General features: G+C 41.2%; 4 protein-coding genes across 6 annotated transcripts in view; 2 read left to right on the forward strand and 2 right to left on the reverse strand.

The window, feature by feature from the left end:
* Positions 1 to 4571, forward strand: part of asap2a (ArfGAP with SH3 domain, ankyrin repeat and PH domain 2a) — a 63641-nt gene extending 59070 nt beyond the window's left edge. Inside the window, exons 27-28 of one of the 3 annotated variants that reach the window (XM_069661654.1) lie at positions 1084 to 1203; positions 3321 to 4571. In XM_069661654.1, the coding sequence (XP_069517755.1) occupies positions 1084 to 1203; positions 3321 to 3395 (195 nt within the window). In that variant the 3' untranslated portion in view covers positions 3396 to 4571. The remainder of the gene's footprint in view (positions 1 to 1083; positions 1204 to 3320) is intronic. The other 2 variants (XM_069661656.1, XM_069661655.1) reach the window with 2 other exon arrangements.
* An 836-nt stretch (positions 4572 to 5407) lies between these two features.
* Positions 5408 to 9105, reverse strand: itgb1bp1 (integrin beta 1 binding protein 1). The gene is made up of 7 exons (XM_069662091.1): positions 8995 to 9105; positions 7884 to 7998; positions 7703 to 7781; positions 7482 to 7612; positions 7243 to 7335; positions 6510 to 6659; positions 5408 to 6419 (listed from the first exon to the last, which is right to left on the reverse strand). The coding sequence occupies exons 2-7, from the start codon at positions 7953 to 7955 to the stop codon at positions 6348 to 6350; spliced, it is 597 nt and encodes a 198-aa protein (XP_069518192.1). The 5' UTR covers positions 7956 to 7998; positions 8995 to 9105; the 3' UTR covers positions 5408 to 6347.
* A 309-nt stretch (positions 9106 to 9414) lies between these two features.
* LOC138591280 (cleavage and polyadenylation specificity factor subunit 3) lies at positions 9415 to 14770 on the forward strand. The gene is made up of 18 exons (XM_069661820.1): positions 9415 to 9537; positions 9644 to 9707; positions 10095 to 10192; positions 10283 to 10411; positions 10502 to 10679; positions 10760 to 10849; positions 10938 to 11088; positions 11220 to 11395; positions 11475 to 11633; positions 11738 to 11884; positions 11980 to 12132; positions 12245 to 12353; positions 12441 to 12539; positions 12646 to 12740; positions 13391 to 13478; positions 13618 to 13684; positions 13798 to 13894; positions 13977 to 14770. The coding sequence occupies exons 1-18, from the start codon at positions 9467 to 9469 to the stop codon at positions 14076 to 14078; spliced, it is 2073 nt and encodes a 690-aa protein (XP_069517921.1). The 5' UTR covers positions 9415 to 9466; the 3' UTR covers positions 14079 to 14770.
* Positions 14771 to 14883: 113 nt separating this feature from the next.
* LOC138591550 (dnaJ homolog subfamily C member 30, mitochondrial-like) lies at positions 14884 to 17018 on the reverse strand. Its single transcript, XM_069662183.1, has one exon. It carries the CDS (start codon positions 16951 to 16953, stop codon positions 16147 to 16149), a length of 807 nt encoding a protein of 268 aa, XP_069518284.1. The 5' UTR covers positions 16954 to 17018; the 3' UTR covers positions 14884 to 16146.
* Positions 17019 to 20509: the final 3491 nt, after the last annotated feature.

Genomic DNA, 20509 nt, shown 5'->3' on the forward strand with positions numbered 1-20509 from the left:
TGAGAATTGGTCAATTTGTAATTTTTTGTCTTTTTGAAGATCTTGTGGGTAATTTTTAGGGATGCATGATATTGGATTTTTTGCCAATAACTCGATATTTTCCAACACTTTTTGCCAATTTCGATCCCGATATATTAGGCATGTTTTTTACCACCTAATTGCAAAGAACATCAAGTCTCCCCTGTAGTGGAATTGATATCATGCCTACTCTTATTGTAATGGCCAAAAACTGCCATACCGCAGACATCTTGCACCTTCTTCACGCTTGATGGAAGAGGCGTGCGCGCACACTCGTGCCGAGTTAATGTCGTAGCATAATGTGAAGCTTTTTTAGGGAATCATCGAGCATTTAGGCAGAATTAAAGCGTTGTTTTATCGGCAGAAAAATGACGATGCCGAGATCATTTTCAAGCCATAATCTGCAGATACCGATAACGTGCCGATAATATTGCGCATCACTGGTAATATTCTAAATATAATGGTAGTGAGCCCCTAAATCTTATTTTGTTACTTTCCATAAGTGTCAGGATACTTCCTGCCAAATGTAATACCTGTAAGACTGTTTATGCGATTGCAGTACCTTCATATGTGCACTGATATCATGTAGCCAAAAGCATCGTTCAAAAAAGGGTTTTTTTGGGCCCCTGAGACCAAACGGCCCCGAGTTGGGAGTGGTCCCAGGGAATAAGCTAACACAAAATAATAGTGGGAAAAAAAGGTAGCAAAAAACATCCGGAGGGAGTCGCTTTATTTACTGAAGGAATAAAAATGTGATGCCAAAATGTTAATGGCTTCAAGGCCAAAAATAACAAATCAATCTGCCTCAATGGATTTTACAATCTTAACAACTACACCCTTTGTTCTCAGAAGCTCTGTGCAGAAACAGAAAAACTCTTAAATTAGGGGTTATAAAAGGAACAATCCTAATTTGCCTCAGTTCCCACTCAGATTGTAAGAAGTAACATGCAATGTAAGAAGGCTGAATGCACCATGAGTGTGTTGCTGCATTTAACACACACAGTTTTCTTCCACTTCTGCACAAACTTGACTAAACCTGTTTATTTGCTTCGTTTCTTCTCTCAGAAGCAGAGGCCGAAGCGAGTAAAAGCGATCTACAACTGTGTAGCCGACAACCCGGACGAGCTGACCTTCTCTGAGGGCGAGGTGATCGTGGTGGACGGAGAGGAGGACCAGGAGTGGTGGGTCAGTATCTCTGAGATATGTTCTGATACTGTAGCACAAAGCGCTCCCAGTCCACCTCGTGTCCCATTTTTCACCCAGTCGATGTCAGTGCACTCGGTCACCATGGTGGCCAAAGCAAAAAGCCATGATCTCATTCCGGCCGATATTCCCCCTCCTCCTCTTTTTCCGCCTGCTGCTGCTTCCTCTGTGGAGCCTCTTGTGTGACCCTCGACCAGCTGCAGCTTGTTTTCCTGCGAGCCACCTCTGCAGATATGACCGTATTTAGTCAGTCTCTGTTTCTGTGGCCCTGCGCGGACCCTGAAGTCCCCCGAGGTCCCCGCCATGCTTCCTCTATGTCCTGCATTCATCTGCGTTATCACTCTTTGAGCGTTTTGAAATAATCAAAATGAAAACACAGTGAGGAGGCAGCATGAGGAGGCAGCGTGAGGAGGGGAGGAGGTCAGCTGGAGTGAGTGTCTCTGTGGTGATGTAGCCGGATGTTAAGCTCGACTTTTAGCTGGAACTTTTTATGTGTCAAGCTACCACGCTTTGTTTTGAATTCATTAGCTTAAAAATATGTAACTTCAGAAAAGAATAATAAATTCCAGTCGGATGTTTTGTTGCCTGTAGTAGCAGTGTTTATATCTCTGCTGTGGTTCCACTTCAGACTGTATCCACAACATTACTCTGTATTTACTTCCTCAGTAGTGTCGTCATTTGTCCCTGTTAGCCTCATATAAACATGTTGGAGCACAAAACATGTCCTAGCTTTTTATTTTCAGGTGTAGACGACCTTTAAATCACTTAAACGGACATATAAAGTACTGTCTTCAGGTAATATTATAATGTAGAATGTTATTTAGATATTCATGGTGTTTTAGCCCCTCTTAGTCCACTCTACTCTACGTGCTCCTTTAGGTGGTGGTTAGAAGAGCTGATCTCCTGGTTCAGTTTAGAGTCCAGATTTGAGTCCATTTTTTTGGACTGAAGATAAACCTACATCGGATAAAATATTATAAAATGTTAATGTAATAAAACAGTTCTCAAATTATTTTTCACGATACCATTATCAGTGTTACCCCCACGATACTGCACGAAATGTGGTGTCTGGTCGCGTCAAGTGTGCCAATCAATCGACCCATTAGCCCCCAAAAAATCTGGTTTTGATCTAATTTGTGTGACAAAAATGAACGTTTACAGTGATGCAAAAAGAGAATGTAATCTTAGTCAACCCTAGCACAATTTCAGAACTTATCGCCAGCTAACGATATAGTCTCTGGGAGCAACGGTGAACGGTTTAGCCAGCGTTTAGCGATAATAACTATCAGCCACTTCCAGTCCTCAAGAGGAGAAGAAAACTACTTCTAAAGTGCTTGTTTGGAGGTCAGATCGATCATTTCTGATGCATTCAAGGAAGTCGGGAAATCTAAACGTTGAACAGTTTTGGTAAAACAGCGTCAAGCAAATATGTCTCACGTTGAGATTTTTGATCTAGAACAGATCGTTAGCTGCAGATGTCTGTTTATAGAGATTAATAAGAAGGGAAATCGTTGTAAGCCTACTTTTGCTCCCCACACAGTTTTTCCTGCATACGCCGCAGCCTGCTGATGTGTGATTGGTCAATACCACTCGGATTACAAGCGTAGCACAAACGGAAACCAGAACCAGACATCTGGTCGCTTGTAAATAGAGATTAACACTAGCATAATATCAGTGTTCTTCACAAATAATACTGATATCAGAGGAATGCACGGTATCGGCCTAAACTCAAATCTCTGCATCTGAATCGGTATCAGGAAGAAAAAATAATATTGGAACATCTCTACAAATTCAATACAATTATTTTTATACCCAACATAAACAGCCATCATACTTTTAGTGTAACGAACTAAACTGAACGAGTTTCTGTAAGTTGTAAAATTTCAACTAGTTAGACACTAAAAAAACACTATATTTATTGCAAATGTTCACATATTCACTGCTGAACTGGCAGATAAATCTTTTTATAACCCAGCCCTTGTTCTTGGTGGTGTTTTAGTTTTGTGTTTGCGCTCTAGGTGACTTATTTTTTTATACAAGTGTTTCAGTTTCATTAGAACAAACCAACCCATCCTCACCTCTGTCTTCCTCCCTCACAGCTGGGCCACATCGAGGGCGATCCGATGAGACGAGGAGCCTTCCCCGTCACTTTTGTTCACTTCATTGCCGACTGAACCCTTGTCATCTCCGGGTCTCGGGAAGCGTCACTGTGTCTCTGCGTCCCTCCTCCTCCACCTGTCTCTGTCTGAGCCAGCCAGCAACTCATCCACCGTCGTCCTCGTGTCATCCTCCTCACTGGCGTCATCAGCGAGTCACTGCTGGATCATCACCTCTGCTGCAACTATTCTGGGTGTAACTGTGGCAGCTCTTTTTGGTGAAGTCTGGGTGTCATACGTTGCAAGGACTCTTGGGACTGTTTGAAGTTTGAATGCTTGCTGTTGATGTTTCTGACAAAGACTTAAGAATCGAAGATTGTAGTAAATGACCTCTCGCAATAAATGCACTTTCCTTGTCTTCATCCTCGTTACAACATGAGACGACATGTGACATAATGAAGGTTATATGTACAGTATTCATTTCCTCCTAGCCTTGTACAGACAATACTAAGGACTACAGCGATGTATTTAAGTTACTAACAACTATAAATGTGAACATGCTTACTTTCCACCCCCGTGCATGAGCGATTTAAGATGCCTATCTGCTTTTAGGTGCCACTGCTCAACTCTAAACTAGGCCTCCTGTGCGGAGGTTGTCCTAATGGTGCTACAGTAACCCTGACATATGCTAAAAGCTGCAACAAAAGGAGCGCTTTGCTGTCCCTGTTTCACTCACAGACTGCCATTAAAAGGAGGGGAATGTAAAAAAATATTGTTCAGGATTATATTGAACTTCAGCACTGCAGTTCTTCCTCCTGTGCTGTTTTGATGAAGCCGACTGGAGCGAGTAATTACCTTCATGCCGAGTCTGACGCCTCGGGCTGCCGTCGCCTGTCATCTGCCTTATTAGAGGAATAGGTGTGTGTTGTGTGCGTGCGTTTGTCGTCTGTACAGAATAAGCTGAGAATAAAAGAATATTGAAGTAAGTGGAAGTGTGATGAAAAGCAGGAGGGAGCTCTGTGACTTTTGTTGCTTCCTCCCGCCTATTAGAGCACTCAGACTGTGACAGGTTGATTCTTTTTCTCACAAATGAGCTGAATTTAGTCTCCATCTTTGACGCTCTCTGCACCCAGAGAGAGAAAAGCTTCACCCTCTCCCACAGGGTCCTATAATGAAAGAAGTATAAATGTAATTAACTTCATTTTGGTTGCAGAGCAACTTTCCTTTCTGTTCATAATGTTGATATTGAGGCATTTAACCTGAAACCGAGAACCTTCCATGGATTCGTGAATGACAAGAAGAGACGTGTTTGTAGCTCGCGTGCTCTCTTCATCGTGTTTCATATGAACTCACTGGAAACGGGAAGATTTAATAATCTATTTGTGTAAATAGTTTTGTTTTGTTGATATTTAAATGTTTAAAAAAGGAGCTAACCTGGTCATTAAATGTGTTTTAATGCGCTGAGGTGACGAGCAGCTACAGACCACCTCAGCTGGACCTGTGCGTGTGCTGAAAACACAGACACACACACACAACTGGGAAAATAACTAATTCATTCTCTTTAAGTGTCTGTGGTTCACTGCATCGACTCTTTAACTCTTATGTGCAAGCCAATGGGAAAATGAAACTGGAACAATAAAATATGAAATAATAAGAGGTCTGTGGTGTGTTTCTTACAACAAAAAAGAATCTATTATTAATGCTTACTTTTACTAAATCAAATAGAGATAATAAACAGAATTATTTGACTGGTGTGATTCTTATCAAATTAAAAGATGTATCAAGAGCTCCCTCTGGTGGAGGATATTTCAGACAGTCTGCACTGCAGTGTAAAAATATAAATTGTGCTGTATATTGGGGGAATACTAATGAATAATATTGTAACATATTTAAAATAGTTTTTATAAATTATGTTAAATTAATATTAATTATATAAAATGTATATAAATAGAAATCTTTCTTAGCAATCATTTCAAAATAAAAGCACGCTTTAGACACTCAAAAGGACAGATGAAACTAAAAGAAAAAACACTTTTATCAGTAAAAAACTATTAAAACCAAAAGCTTTCTGATACTGTTTTGAACCATCACAATCTTTTATTTCCTTATTGTCGCACATTTTTACATCATTCTTAATGTTAAAAAGGAGGACAGGAAAAAGGGGCTTTCATTATGTACAAGGGTGAAGTCAAGTCAGTACCACGACTGTAAACATGTTTATCCTCCAAAAACAAGTAAGTCTAATGGATTGAATGCGTTTGAATCAGTACCACAACACAATCAGAAAACAGTTTAAGCTTTTGGTACCAAGAACGTTTCAGTATAAAGACATTTAAATAGGTACAATAAAAGAAAAACAGTCATTGAAAATGAGTTAATCCAACAAATTAAGTAAAAAGTAAGACTCCGCTCACACAAGGTGATAAAATAATGGATGTGGGCCACAGTTAAAACATCTTTAAAAAGTACCTTTGAATTAAAAGTGGCTGTAACTGTACCTGTTTGCTTAAAAAACACGACAAAACATGTTTCCTTATGAACCGTCTGTGTACCTGCTGATGAATCCCATTATCAGCCCGTATGCTGGCACGGCAGGGTGGAGATGTGTTACATTAAGTACCATCATGTAAGTTAAGTATTATTTTCATTACACTGCTGAAAGCTGAGCACTATATTTCAATGCTTATTTTTTTAATGCAACCATTTCCCCTTTTGCTACACTTTCCTCATTTCTTCAGGTTATGTGAGATGCCAAAGGAACGAGGAAGTTGAAGGAAAGGAAATGATTCAGACAAATTCACAGTCTGAAGGATGATGATGAAGAGACTTTTGATAAAAAGGTTTGTATCATGTTTTTCCTGCAAACTGACTTGGAAAACAGGCTTTTCCTGCACTTATCTGTCTAACAAGAAAACAAAAAAGGGAAATGGCTGCACATATTGCGTCATGGTTGTGTCCTGATTCACTGATTTTGCAGATGTTTCATCCCTCTTTCTACAAACATCTCAGCTTCCGCCCACACCACTTGCCTCAGGACTTTTCCGACGTCAGAGCGCAGTCAAAAGACGCCGACAGCACCTTGCAGATGGACTGAGCCTGCTCCTGTTCAGACAGAGGATAAAATAAACAGCATTTATATAAAGAAGGCAGACGACTTTAAGCTTGTTTAATGTTCTACTTGATCACACTCACTGAGCTGCTGCACTGGTACACCCAGATGCTGCACTCCTCCTGCTGTGCGTCAGTGGTTTTGAGAGCCAGGAGGTTCTTCCCCGCGCCAAGGCCGTCATCGTAACACAGCATGCGCACGATCAGGTAGAGAGGGTGGCGGTGCAGAACGTCCTGGTCGGAGGGACAAAAAAAAGCACTTAATATTGACCCCTTAGACTCAACCCAACTATATTTATACAGAACCATTCCTACAAACATGCCGCCTTAAGTGCTTCACATACGAACAAACAGATGTAAAATGAGAACAAAAAGTAACAATAGAGGAAATTTAAGAGTAAGAAAATGACAAAAATTATATTAAAATAATAAAATCAATGAATATAAAAGTTAAATAAGACAAAGTAAACAGAAGGATCAAAACTACTGTAAAAAGCAATGTTAAAAACCAAGGTTAAAATATTTCTCCAAAATAAAAGCCTGATTAAAAAATAAGTACACAAAATATCCTTAGATCCTTATTGTATTATATAGTTTAGAAAGATGGGTCGATGTGGTTTCCATCTTTAAGTTCAACACATTCAGCTCTCTGTGCACCAGTTCAGATAAGATGGGTACAGTCAGTCAGCAAAAATATAAATTGATGCTGAACTGTGCTGTTTTGGCTGCATTGGTGACGCAGCAATACTGCATAGTCTAATCAATAACCATTCTATTTCAAGTACAGTAGATCATGTTTTTATTGTTCTCCACTCACACACTGGTCCAGCGAGGCCACTTTGACGCCGTACTTCGACACGCACAGGATCATCTCCTCGTCTCCCGGCACGAAGGGCAGCTTTCCATCTTGCTGTGAAAAGCAGCAGAATATTTACAGCACCTTTTCCTCTGTGATGTTGTGAATGAATGATGGTATATTGATCGCTCTAAGCCCGGAGGAAATTAAATCCTTGCTACTAGAAGCAAGTTCCTATCGCTCCCTCTCCAGATTCTCACCTGAGCAGCATCGATGTAGTTGATGAGGTCCAAGGGCTCCTGCAAGGTTCGGCTCATGTCAAACTCTAACTTCTCAATTGCTCCCACATACTTTACCTTGAACTCGGCGCATGCTTCAGAAGTGCTGTTACCTACATGGGGCAAACATTACATAATCACTTAGAATGAAAAGAAAGAAAATGGGAGGAATGGGAGAAGACGAGGAGGAAAGAGAGGCTGACCTGAGCTTTTGGTGGAGTCAGTGTCGAGGCTGGCGACGGTGCTGGATCTGGAGAGTCCTCCCAAACTAGAGTCTACAGACTACAAAGAGCAAGAAACACAAGAGAGTGTTGTTTATACTCACTACGGGAGAAAGTGTCTCTGTCATACCACGTGTGTGTTTGTGTGTGTGTGGTTTTGTACTTTGCTTTTGGTGCTGATCTCACTGCTCTGCGAGCTGCTGCTGCTGTGGCGCTTCTTCACTTTCCGAAACATCGTTCACCATGACGACCACATCCAGCCTGCCAGCCTCATCAGCCTGAAACATCAGAGACCAGCGTGTTAAACACACGACAAGACGGTCCTCTAAAGTCTCAAAACTGACGACGAATAATTTAATGTAGATAATGGTGTCTAAATTTTAATCTATGGGTAAATGAGATTGTGAACCTTAGGCTTTATAGTAATGCCTTTGCTACCCTTTAGCTAGCTAGGAGGATAAGTAAGTTTTACTGAAAACTGAAATTAAAATTAACCTGTAAGAGAAAGATCTGAGAACAGACAAAGAAATCGTGACAATAAAAACGATAAATATTATTTAAAACATAAGTAGGATTTTGTTTTAAACTACAGTAGTAAAGTATAATTAGCCATATTTTACTTTGTAAGAGTGTAGTTGACTTTTAGATAGAGAATATTTTATTGATTCAGAATTTATAATTCCTATAATCATCTCTGTAACTCTCCATTCAACAGGCTGGGTTAGAGTACATTAAAGGGAGGAAATAAAAAATAACACCTACGCATTAAAACAATCATAAAACAATATAACACTGTAATACATACTACTTTTCGGGTGCTTATGATATGGCGTTGATTATTCAAAAGATGCTGGTAATTTTTAAGGATGTAGTGTGTGAAACAATAAGAAGTAAGAGATGGGGTCACAAAGGGAGCGCCAGTTAAATCGGAAACCACTTTATCTGTTACACCTGCTGCTGTAACAGTATCTTCAACCTCCATCATGTAAACGCAAAATATTACTTAAGATCTTGATGGTGACCAATTAAAATGTGCACACCAAAATCAACAGGTTTCATGAGACTTCAAGAAGTAGTTTATCCAGCTCATCCACATGCTCAGAGGGAAATGTTTAAGCTACACCTTAAAAGAAACTCGAGTTTTTTTTTACTCCACCTTAAATATCGCCCGTCGCATTTATTTTCACAATGAAGTTATAAAAACAAAGACTTTCACGTGGTGTTGGCAAACACAAACGTAAGGTAGTCAATGAAGTTAGCTCTAAAAAACGTACCTTTTTGTACAGTCACCGTTTCACCGTTAGTTATCTTCAAAGAAGCTTTCTGTTTACCTCCAGTTTGATTCTCTGGTGTCTTTTAGTTTCACAGCCTACACCCAACACGACTTAAAGGGGACGCAGCGAACTAGTCAACCGAAAAAGTATTTCCTAAGTTGGATATTGACCCGAGAGTGCGGTGGATAATGTATATTAAGTATGTCCAAAGGTTTTTAAAAGCATATTTATTATTAACGTTTCCATTTCAAAGTTTATTTATTTTATATATTTAAATTTGATTAAGCAAAAAAAGACCAACGTCTCTAACGGAATATTTGTCAGCACTTGTTTTTCATCGGCGGTGTTTTGGCGCAACACCGGAAGTGTGACGTTCTGCGAGAGAATCCGCCCCCTCTCATTCATTCAACAAACACAATATGAGCGGAAATTTGTTTTCTATCATAAAATTGACCTACAAAATTTAACGCTCATGGCTACAAAACGCAAAGTAGAGGTGATTGTCCCCGCAGAGGAAAGCGACCAGCTCCTAATCCGTCCGCTGTGAGTTAATGCGTTTTAATTTTTATTTTTTATTAATAAATGTCAACAGCTAATTTTATTACAAATAAATGTAACGCTTAGATGCTATTGTTTCATGTTACTACAGGGGTGCTGGTCAGGAGGTTGGGAGGTCATGCATAATCCTGGAGTTCAAAGGAAGAAAAATTATGGTAAATATATCTGTCTTGTTTATATAACAAAGTATTTAATTGCAACTGTATACTTATGTGTGACATTTTATAAATATCTCATTCTATATTAAAATTCCCTACAAAACATATCCGCGAGTAATATTCAGCTAAGTAATAGAACAGCTATTATTATAATATAAAGCTCTTATTGTATGATTACCACATGCTGTTCTTTTATGCAGGTTGTCTTTTTCTCTGTCTTTCATCGTCTATTTCACTATTTTAATGTGTTTATTTGAGTTTACTTTTTTCTATTGTTGTTAGATTCTGTCCTGTAATGACTGAGGTACCCGTCCCTGGAATGTAATACCATACCGAGTGGAATATTCTGGGCGAAATAAACAAATTAATATTTGTGTTTGGCAGCTGGACTGTGGCATCCACCCTGGCTTGGAGGGAATGGATGCTCTTCCTTACATAGATTTGATCGACCCAGCAGAGATAGACCTCCTGCTTATCAGCCAGTGAGTGTAATTATTCGGCTTGTAAGCTGTCTTAACTATGTTCTCAAACAAAAGGGTATGTCATTTGATGTTGATGTATCCTCTCATCAGTTTTCACTTGGATCACTGTGGAGCTCTGCCCTGGTTCCTCCAGAAGACCAGCTTTAAAGGCAGGACCTTCATGACCCACGCCACTAAGGCCATCTACCGCTGGCTGCTGTCAGACTACGTCAAAGTCAGGTAAGAGCAGGAGGAGTCATCATTGTTGAACATTCTTCTGAATAAATAATTGTGTTTCTTACATAATTTTTTGTCTTTGATTTATTGCAGCAACATCTCTGCAGATGACATGCTGTACACTGAGACCGACCTGGAGGAGAGCATGGACAAGATCGAGACCATCAACTTCCACGAGGTCAAGGAGGTGGCTGGAATCAAGTTCTGGTGCTACCACGCTGGTCATGTGCTGGGAGCTGCCATGTTCATGATCGAAATAGCTGGAGTCAAGGTAATTAATCTGTTTTGTTCATTTAGTAATGTGCTATTGATGCATTATAACTAAGCTTAGTCTTTTTTCCCCCTCCGAAGCTGCTGTACACCGGAGACTTCTCTCGCCAAGAAGACAGGCACCTGATGGCAGCTGAGATCCCCAGTGTCAAACCTGACATCCTAATCATAGTAAGCTAAATAACAATTTACAACTAATGCTTTTTTAAAGGATCTTAAGGTGATCACATCAGTGTAAATCCTGTCATTCTTTGCGAAGGAGTCGACCTATGGCACCCACATCCATGAGAAGAGGGAGGAGAGAGAAGCCCGGTTCTGTAACACCGTCCATGACATCGTCAACAGAGAAGGCCGCTGTTTGATCCCTGTGTTCGCTTTGGGACGGGCCCAGGAACTGCTGCTCATTCTGGGTAAGAAATTATGTGTCACTCTCTGATTAGGATTATACTGAATTTCCCCAAAATCCAACTTTGTGAAGTTTTGTCTGTTGTATCTACATATTATTACATATCATCATCATATCATCCATGTTCTCTTGTAGATGAGTACTGGCAGAACCACCCAGAGCTCCATGACATCCCCATCTACTACGCCTCATCCCTGGCTAAGAAGTGCATGGCCGTGTACCAGACCTACGTCAACGCAATGAACGACAAGATCCGCAAAGCCATCAACATCAACAACCCTTTTGTCTTCAAGCACATCAGCAACCTCAAGGTGGAGAGTGCGACAGTAACCCAGGAAGTGTTTTGAAAATGCTGTTGAATATTCTGAAAATAACTGTGGTTCTTTTCAGAGCATGGATCACTTTGACGACATCGGTCCCAGCGTGGTGATGGCGTCTCCGGGTATGATGCAGAGCGGACTCTCCAGGGAGCTCTTTGAGAGCTGGTGCACCGATAAGAGGAATGGAGTCATCATCGCTGGATACTGTGTGGAGGGCACACTAGCCAAGGTCAGACAAAAACAAGGCCATAATGGAAGTGTCTACAGCTGTGTTTTGGTCATTTAAGTTTAAATCATATGAGTCTGATGTAAAAGTGAATTTTTTAACTGCAGCACATCATGTCTGAGCCGGAGGAGATCACCACCATGTCAGGACAGAAGCTGCAGCTGAAGATGTCTGTGGACTACATCTCCTTCTCCGCCCACACTGACTACCAGCAGACCAGCGAGTTCATCAGGGCACTCAAACCTCCACATGTGGTAAAAGAAGAAGAGTATTTATGCATAATTTGTGTTTAAAATTCTCAGCTGTCTGTACCCTTCAGTAATATTACTCTGTCGCGTGTTGTCTTCAGATCCTGGTCCACGGGGAACAGAATGAGATGGCCCGTCTGAAGGCGGCGCTGATCAGGGAGTACGAGGATAACGACCAGGTTCACATAGAAGTCCACAACCCTCGAAACACTGAGGCTGTCACCCTCAACTTCAGAGGAGAGAAACTGGCTAAGGTGGATAATCTATCGGTCTTTTTTCTATAATCTGAAGTCACTGTGGGCTCCTTTTGGCACAGTCATGCTTATCGTATTGAGTAAAGTTACTGAAAACGCCTCCTCCTGTCAGGTGATGGGCTCTCTGGCTGATAAGAAGTGTGCTCAGGGCCAGAGAGTGTCAGGCATACTGGTGAAGAAGAACTTCAACTACCACATCCTCAATCCCTCTGACCTTTCCAGTAAGTATTTATGTATAGAATATAATTTTCTTTTAATATAGGACTAACAAATCAGGCACCATGAAGTCACCCCTATGTGTTTTGCAGCATACACAGAGCTGGCAATGAGCACAGTGAAACAGTCTCAGGTCATCCCCTTCACTGGACCTTACTCTCTGCTCGTCTGCCACCTGAGGAACCTCACAGGTGACTCTTCCGTATTTGTGTACTTTAGTTTTGATGTGTTTACTTTTAGTTTATACTGTTTACACTGTATGGACTGATCGTGGTGGGGTTTCTGTTCTCGTCTCAGGTGACGTGGAAGAGCTGGATGGAACCGAGAAGAACACCTTGAAGATCTTTAAAAACATCACGCTGATTCACGAGGTCGGCATGGTGATGCTGGAGGTGAGTGTATAGCCGTCAGCTATAGTCTAACAACAACATAGCTTCTGGGGACAACGGTGAACATATCGGGCATGTAGCCAGTGGTTAGCAACAAACGACTTCCAGTCAAGACTTCCTTCCTTTTCCACATGCTGCATTTTTTACAGAAAAATAACCAGTTTTTCTTGTGACTGACTTTAATTAAGGGGCCTTACCTTTGCTGAAATTTGAACATCATGATGCAGATTTTTAAAAAGTAAAAGTGAAGCTTTTTCAAGACGAGAAGAAAAAATTACTTTTAAAATGCTTCTTTGTTGAACGGAGGTCGGATAATTTCAGATGCATTCGAGGAAATCTGGAAATCTGAATGCTGAACGGCTTTCATGACACAGCGTCAGGGAATTTATCTCAAGTTGAATTTTAGATCTAGAACAGATTGTTAGCTGAACTTGCTGCAGATGTCTGTTTAAAGAGATTATTAAGAAGCTAAATCATTGTCAGATAGCCGCTGATGGGAGCCGGGATGTCATTACAGCGCATTACGTTCCGCCTGATTTTGCTGTTCACACCGACTGTCATGTCCCTGCCTACAGATTCTACATCTCTATGTAGAATCTGTAAATAGAGATTATCCCAACCTCAACACTGTTTCTCTTCTTCTCCTGTTTCAGTGGATAGCGAACCCTCTCAATGACATGTATGCTGATGCTGTCACCACTGTAGTGCTGGAGGTCCAGTCGAACCCAAAGGCTCAGAAAGGTTGGTTTTAAATACTTATGAACTGTAGAAGGAATGAAACAAATTACTCATGCTTCATTTGAATGTTTTCTATTGTGTCTCATTAATGCCGCTGGATTTTGTTTGATTTTGATTTGATTCATTTGTGTTTTATCAACAGTTATGGAGACCCAGAGTGCCATCATGGACATGGATGTCTTCCAAACCAGATTAGGAGTCATGTTACAGTGAGTCAAACACTCCATACTATCTTATTTAAACATTGTATACATGAACTACTGTGCTGGAAAGGTAAATAGTATGATTAAATGGGTATAATTTGTTCTGTTTCTGTTTTCAGGGACATGTTTGGAGAGGAGTGCGTGGATTTCAGTGACTGTAAAAACATCTCTTTGACAGTAGACGGGAAGACAGTTAATATCTGCTTGGAAACAAGGGTGAGAAGCTTTAAGCGTGTCATTTCAAAACACAGTACGTGCTGCATCATTGTTTTTTACTGACTTTCTCTCCTCTGATCAGTCTGTGAGCTATGAGGACGAGTGCACAGAGGACGACTCTCTCAGAGAGATGGTGGAGCTGGCGGTGCAGCGGCTCTATGATGCCCTTAACCCGGTCATCTGAGGGCGGAGACAGGACTGAAGACATGACTTTTGAACTAAAGAGGGACAGAGTTAATCAAGCTCAGACATCACAAGTATACAGAAAAAGAGTACTTCTACAAATCTGTGACGAAGGTTAACAAAAAGATTGCGTTTGTGTGCTTAAACCTGGATAACATGCAACCCCTTGAATCATAGTGACTCGTTTATCAGACACCCATATTTCTGCTCTACCAGGATCCAGTGTTTTAGCTACTTTTATCCCTGTACATTATTTAACTATCAATGAGCACTTGTTCTGTCTGGTTCGTCTGAGTGACTGCTTAGACAACCAATCACCGTCCACTTTGTGTTGTTTGAAAACACTTCTTTGGCCTTTTACTAATTTATTGAACATTAAAGAAAGCGTATGATCTGTAGCCAGAGAGCTAGCATGTTAGGAAGGAAATACATGAGCTGTGTAAGTAGGATTTGTTTCATATATTGTGTTGTTGTTTGTTTTTTGTTATACGAGCACTTTTAATTTTATTTAATACGTTTAATATGTTCATTCAGCTGCACTGAAGGATTTGTTTGTGACTGATGTGCACTGATATCAACTTTAAACTTTGTGAACTGTGAATTTCTACATGCACATGTTTGTGTTCATCATATAATGTTTGAGAAACTTTTTACAATACAATGTGTCTTGAAACATTGAGTTACTTTGGTGAGTTATTTCATCGGCTTGTGTTAGAATTGTTTTAATTTAAAGTGGATCGATGCTCATGACTAACAATGGTGCTAAAAAAAGAACAAAGCAACATTTCTTTCATTGTGCTCTGACAGGCACTGCTCACAATTCATTTATTAGTTTAAATCTTGACAATAAAACCAGTGATTTATACTTTAAATATCATTAAAGGCACTTTCTTTACTTGAACCATCTGAACATAACACCACAGTTCGTATAATGTGCCTGTTTAAAGGGCTCCCAAATACAACTCATCCACACATCCCTCATTTTTTATACTGCTACAAATATTTCAAATAAATAGCAATACATTTAAACACAATAAACACGTTATTCACAATTAAAAATAAAGAAATCATCAGAACAGATGACTTTATAAAAGCCAAAGGAGTTCAACTGTAGCACAATCAGGTTGTAAATCAACCACTGTATCTTCCTCTGTCAGTGTGTTCATTGAGATTCCGGGGATACGTTAAATGACAGCATCAGTGGCACAGTGGGAGATTCCAGACTCCTCCGTAGAGCTGGGCCTCAACCCTATTTGGATGCTCTGTACCAGAATTTCAAAGTTTAATAATCTTGTTACTTTAAATGATATTTTTGTTATTTTTAACATTTTTTCATCTGCCGCTTCTGTTTGGAAACATTGAGCATTTCAGTATTTTGGCTTCTTTGGTTCAACACATAAAAGTCCTCCAATTAGGGAACTATTTGGGGGAAAAGACTTGATTTGGCAACCTTAGAAGTAGCAATGGCTACACCCAGCTGAAACCAGCATGCAGAATCACGTCAACAACTAAAGAACACTGCTAAAAGAGAAGTTTACAGTACTGTGATGCAGACTTAGTAACTTTAACATAAGCACATTACAGTGTAGTCTTTCATTTTGAGGTTTTTAAAGGAAGTAGTTAATCTATTATATTGCACATGTCGTGATGACCCCAAGATATACATTTTGCGTCATTGTTCATGTCTACCTGCATAAGAGGTCTGAGGACAAACAGAGGGTGTTTAAAGCCTCTGTGAGGAGCTTTTCCACTGGTTATGAAACAGGATGAAATTAATTCTGATCACTCTATATGACCTACAAAAGCAAACCAGACCATCAGCAACAAGATTGATTATTTCTATATAGTTATTTTTATTGCCTGGAGCCGCTTGTTTGACGAAGTGATTAACTGTACTTTTTAAACTGTAAATGTAAAACTCTTTGTTTACATTTTCCAGGGCAAAAATTTAAAGTGAGTGTTACATATGACTGTTAAAGAAAGCACGATAAGATTTTTAGAAGATTGTTAAAAATCCCCACTTAAGCATGAACAGGACAAAATCTGCAAATAGATAAGAGGTGTGAACTTTAACTCCGCCTAACGCTGATCAGTAAAGTCACAGCCATCATAAGCATCAACAACAGTCCCACCTCCGCAGTCCTGCCCAGCTTCTTGTCCACAAACGACTCCTGCTTCTTCCTCAGCATCTCCTCTTTGCGGTCTCTGATGTCTTTCTGTTTCTGCAGCAGCTCGCCGTAGTGCTCCTTGAAAAATGTGTCGAAATTAAAGACTCGGTTGTCTGTGCCCACCACAGACCGTGGGCTCCCGGTTTGCTGCTTCGCGGAGCTCCCTGAGGTGTCCCTGGTGGATGAGGGTCTGACTGTGGCGGTGAGGTCTGACTGACTGAGGAGACCCCGGTCGTACTTCTTCCTCAGGGCCTTGTTTCCCAGCACGGCGTAGGCCTCGCTGATCTCAGAGAAGCGGACAGTGGCCTCGTCGCTGCTGGCGTTTCTGTCCGGGTGGTAGATGAAGGACTGTTTGTAGTAGGCTGTTTTTATCTGTGCTTGAGTGGCTTTAGATGTCACCTCCAGGATTTCATAGTAGCCTGTTTTGGTTTTGTAAAGGGGCTCAGAGTAAGATCCGTTGCCGCTGTAAGCCCTGCCAAACTGTCCATGTCCACAACACAAACACAGACTACCGAGGCTCTGTTGAGGAGCAGTCCCAAGGGTGCTGAAAGTCCTCCGAAACATGCCATTAATCCAGTACTTAGGAGTACTTCTTTCTATGTTTTGAACCGGTGTCTTGTTAGAAAGCAAATCATCTTTTAGTCCAATATAATATTTAAATTCGACGTATTTTTCCTTCTCCCAAGCATGGTCCACATTAACAAACATTGGTGTAACCCTTTCGTAACCGTCCTGTAAAACTCCAGCGGTCACTCTCTCAGCCGCATTTTGCGCTCCAAACAATTCGCCATTTTGAATATCATCCAACAGAAAACCAGGTGATAGCGTTAATGTCCGTATTGTACTTTTACTTAGTTTTTTCTGACTTTCCAGGCGGTAACGATTACATATTTTGAGTGCAAAGTTGTACGCACCTCTTCCAAACCGTTGCCTGACCTCCGCCATTTTTAAAGGAAGCAGAAGAAGAAAGCTTTTTTCCGGATTGCTATTTGGGACTCGTCGACCTCCAGCGCCCCTAGTGGTATGCATGTCAAACTAAGTAAAAAATAAAATACTTCGATGTATTGGAAAGACTTTCCTGTAGAACAAGCGATATCCAAACAAAAATACCTTTTTCTTTTCGGCATTTTCAAGTCACACACCAGCGTCTAATTACATTGATTAGGCCTACTGACAAACAGGGAATGCATCATTTTATCTCATTCTGCAACGCCTTGTAGTATTTTTTTAAACAAACAAGCAATAATACAGCTTCTATACCTGTCGTCCTGCTGTGTCGTCTGACTGCGTCGTTATACCTGTCGTCCTGATGTGTTCACTGACTGCTTAATTATACCGGTCAGCTTGATTTGTGGATTAAATTCTTCACTGTACAAATTTGTGCATTCAATTATTGTATTTGTATGATTTTAAACATTGTATAAAGTGTCATTTTATCATTTATTTATATGACAATAATGATTAAATCAGTCAATTACATATTTCGACACATATTTAAATATTTGCATTTTTGTTTATGTCTATTTAAAAATGTATGCAACTTCATGTTGCTGTTGGCATACATTTTATCAATATATACAAAACAGTTTAACAATAGGGAAAGTTTAATTTGATCAACTTAACAGGACAACAGGTATAACGACACAGTCAGGACGAAAGGCTAGGACGACAGGCATAAGGACGCAATCAGACGACACAACAGAATGACGGTCATAAGGACGCAATAAGACGACACAACAGGACGACAGGTATAGAGACACAGTCAGACGACACATCAGGACAACAGGTATAACGACACAGTCATAGGACACAAAAGGACGACAGGTATAACAACGCCGTCAAACAACACATCAACGAGAGGTATAACAAAGCAATCATTCGACACATGAGGACGACACAACAGGATGACAGATATAACGACACCATCAGTCGACACAACAGGACGAGAAGTACAACAACGCAGTCAGTCGACACATCAAGACGACAGGTATAATGACGCCGTCAGTCGAGACAATAGGACAAAAGATATAACAACGCTGTCAAATGACACAACAGGACAACAGGTATAATGACGCCATCAGGCGACACAATAGGACGACAGGTATAACGATGCTGTCAAACGACACAACAGGACAACAGGTCTTACGACGCTGTCACTCGACACAACAAGACGACAGGCATAATGACGCTGTCAGGCGACACAATATGACGACAGGTATAACAACGCAGTCAGACGACACAAAAGGAGGACAGGTATAATGACAGCGTCAGTCGACACATCAAGACGACAGGTATAATGACGCAGTCAGTCGAGACAATAGGACAACAGATATAACAACACTGTCAAACGACACAACAGGACAACAGGTTTTACGACGCTGTCACTCGACACAACAAGACGACAGGTATAATGACACTGTCAGACACAGGGCGACAGATATAATGATGACATCAGTCAACACAACGACAGGTATAATGACGACAGGTATAACAACGCTGTCAGTCGACACAACAGGACAACAGGTATAATGATACAGTCAGTCGACACATCAAGATAACAGGTATAATGACGCAGTCAATCGACACAGTAGGACAAAAGGTATAATGATGCCGTCAGTCGACACAACAGGACGACAAGTATAATGACAGCATTAGTCGACACAATAGGACGACAGGTATAACAACGCAGTCGGTCGGCACAACAGGACGACAGGTATAATGACGCCATCAGTCGACACAACAGGATGACGGATATGACGACACTGTCAGACAACACAACAGGACGACAGGTATAATGATGCCGTCAGTCGACACAACAGGACGACAGGTATAGTGACGCAGTCAGTCGACACAACAGGTCGACAGGTATAATGACGCAGTCAGTCGACACAGCAGGACAACAGATATTACGACACAGTCAGTCAACACAACAGGACGACAGGTATAATGACGCAGTCAGTCGACACAGCAGGACAACAGATATAACGACACAGTCAGTCGACACAACAGGATGACAGGTATAATGGAGCAATAAGTCGACACATCAAGACAACAGGTATAGTGATGCCGTCAGTCGACACAACAGGACGACAGGTATAATGACGCAGTCAGTCGACACAACAGGTCGACAGATATAACGGCACAGTCAGTCGACACAACAGGACGACAGGTATAATGACGCAGTCAGTCGACACATTAGGACGACAGGTATAATGACGGCTTCAGTCGACACAGCAGGATGACAGATATAACGACACAGTCAGTCGACACAACAGGATGACGGGTATAACAACACTGTCAGACATCACAACAGGACGACAGATATAACGACACAGTCAGTCGACACAACAGATATAACGACACAGTCAGTCGACACAACAGGACGACAGGTATAATGACGCCGTCAGTCGACACAACAGGACGACAGGTATAATGACACAGTCAGTCGACACAACAGGACGACAGGTATAATGACGCCGTCAGTCAACACATCAAGACGACAGGTATAACAACACTGTCAGACATCACAACAGGACGACAGATATAACGACACAGTCAGTCGACACAACAGGACGACAGGTATAATGACGCCGTCAGTCGACACAACAGGACGACAGGTATAATGACGCAGTCAGTCGATACAACAGGACGACAGGTATAATGACGCCGTCAGTCGACACATCAAGACGACAGGTATAACGACGCAGTCAGTGGACACAACAGGACGACAGGTATAATGACGCAGTCAGTCGACACATCAAGACGACAGGTATAACGACACAGTCAGTCGACACAACAGGAGGACAGGTATAATGATGCAGTCAGTCGACACATCAAGACTACAGGTATAATGACGCAGTCAGTCGACACAACAGGACGACAGGTATAATGACGCAGTCAGTCGACACAACAGGACGACAGGAATAACGACACAGTCAGTCGACACAACAGGACGACAGGTATAATGACGGCGTCAGTCGACACATCAAGACGACAGGTATAACGACGCAGTCAGTCGAAACAACAGGACGACAGGTAATGAAATCTGTATTTGATAACCACCCCGGCCCTGTCGTGAAAAATCGGGGTCAAAAACTGAAGTCAGAAATCGACCTGAAATCTGAATGTGAGAAACCACCCCCCCTGTCGTCAAAAAACAGGGTCAAAAACTGAAGTCAGAAATCGACCAAAAATCGACCTGAAATCTGAATTTGAGAAACCACCCCCCCTGTCGTCAAAAAACAGAGTCAAAAACTGAAGTCAG

The sequence above is a fragment of the Semicossyphus pulcher genome, unplaced genomic scaffold, assembly GCF_022749685.1.
Source record: "Semicossyphus pulcher isolate SPU_LCO1_2020_fin unplaced genomic scaffold, fSemPul1.0.p SCAF_14, whole genome shotgun sequence".
Taxonomy (NCBI): domain Eukaryota; kingdom Metazoa; phylum Chordata; class Actinopteri; order Labriformes; family Labridae; genus Semicossyphus; species Semicossyphus pulcher.

Excerpts from the sequence above, each read along its gene's own strand:
- itgb1bp1 (XM_069662091.1), bottom strand. The coding sequence starts at position 7,955 with ATGTTTCGGAAAGTGAAGAAGCGCCACAGCAGCAGCAGCTCGCAGAGC. Across the intron at positions 7,782-7,883 it reads AGATCAGCACCAAAAGCAAA|TCTGTAGACTCTAGTTTGGG; the intron begins GTACAAAACCAC and ends TGCTCTTTGTAG. Across the intron at positions 6,420-6,509 it reads TGTACCAGTGCAGCAGCTCA|GAGCAGGCTCAGTCCATCTG; the intron begins GTGAGTGTGATC and ends CTGTCTGAACAG.
- LOC138591280 (XM_069661820.1), top strand. The coding sequence starts at position 9,467 with ATGGCTACAAAACGCAAAGTAGAGGTGATTGTCCCCGCAGAGGAAAGC. Across the intron at positions 12,133-12,244 it reads GAGGAGAGAAACTGGCTAAG|GTGATGGGCTCTCTGGCTGA; the intron begins GTGGATAATCTA and ends TCCTCCTGTCAG. Across the intron at positions 12,354-12,440 it reads CAATCCCTCTGACCTTTCCA|CATACACAGAGCTGGCAATG; the intron begins GTAAGTATTTAT and ends TGTGTTTTGCAG.
- LOC138591550 (XM_069662183.1), bottom strand. The coding sequence starts at position 16,953 with ATGTTTGTTAATGTGGACCATGCTTGGGAGAAGGAAAAATACGTCGAA.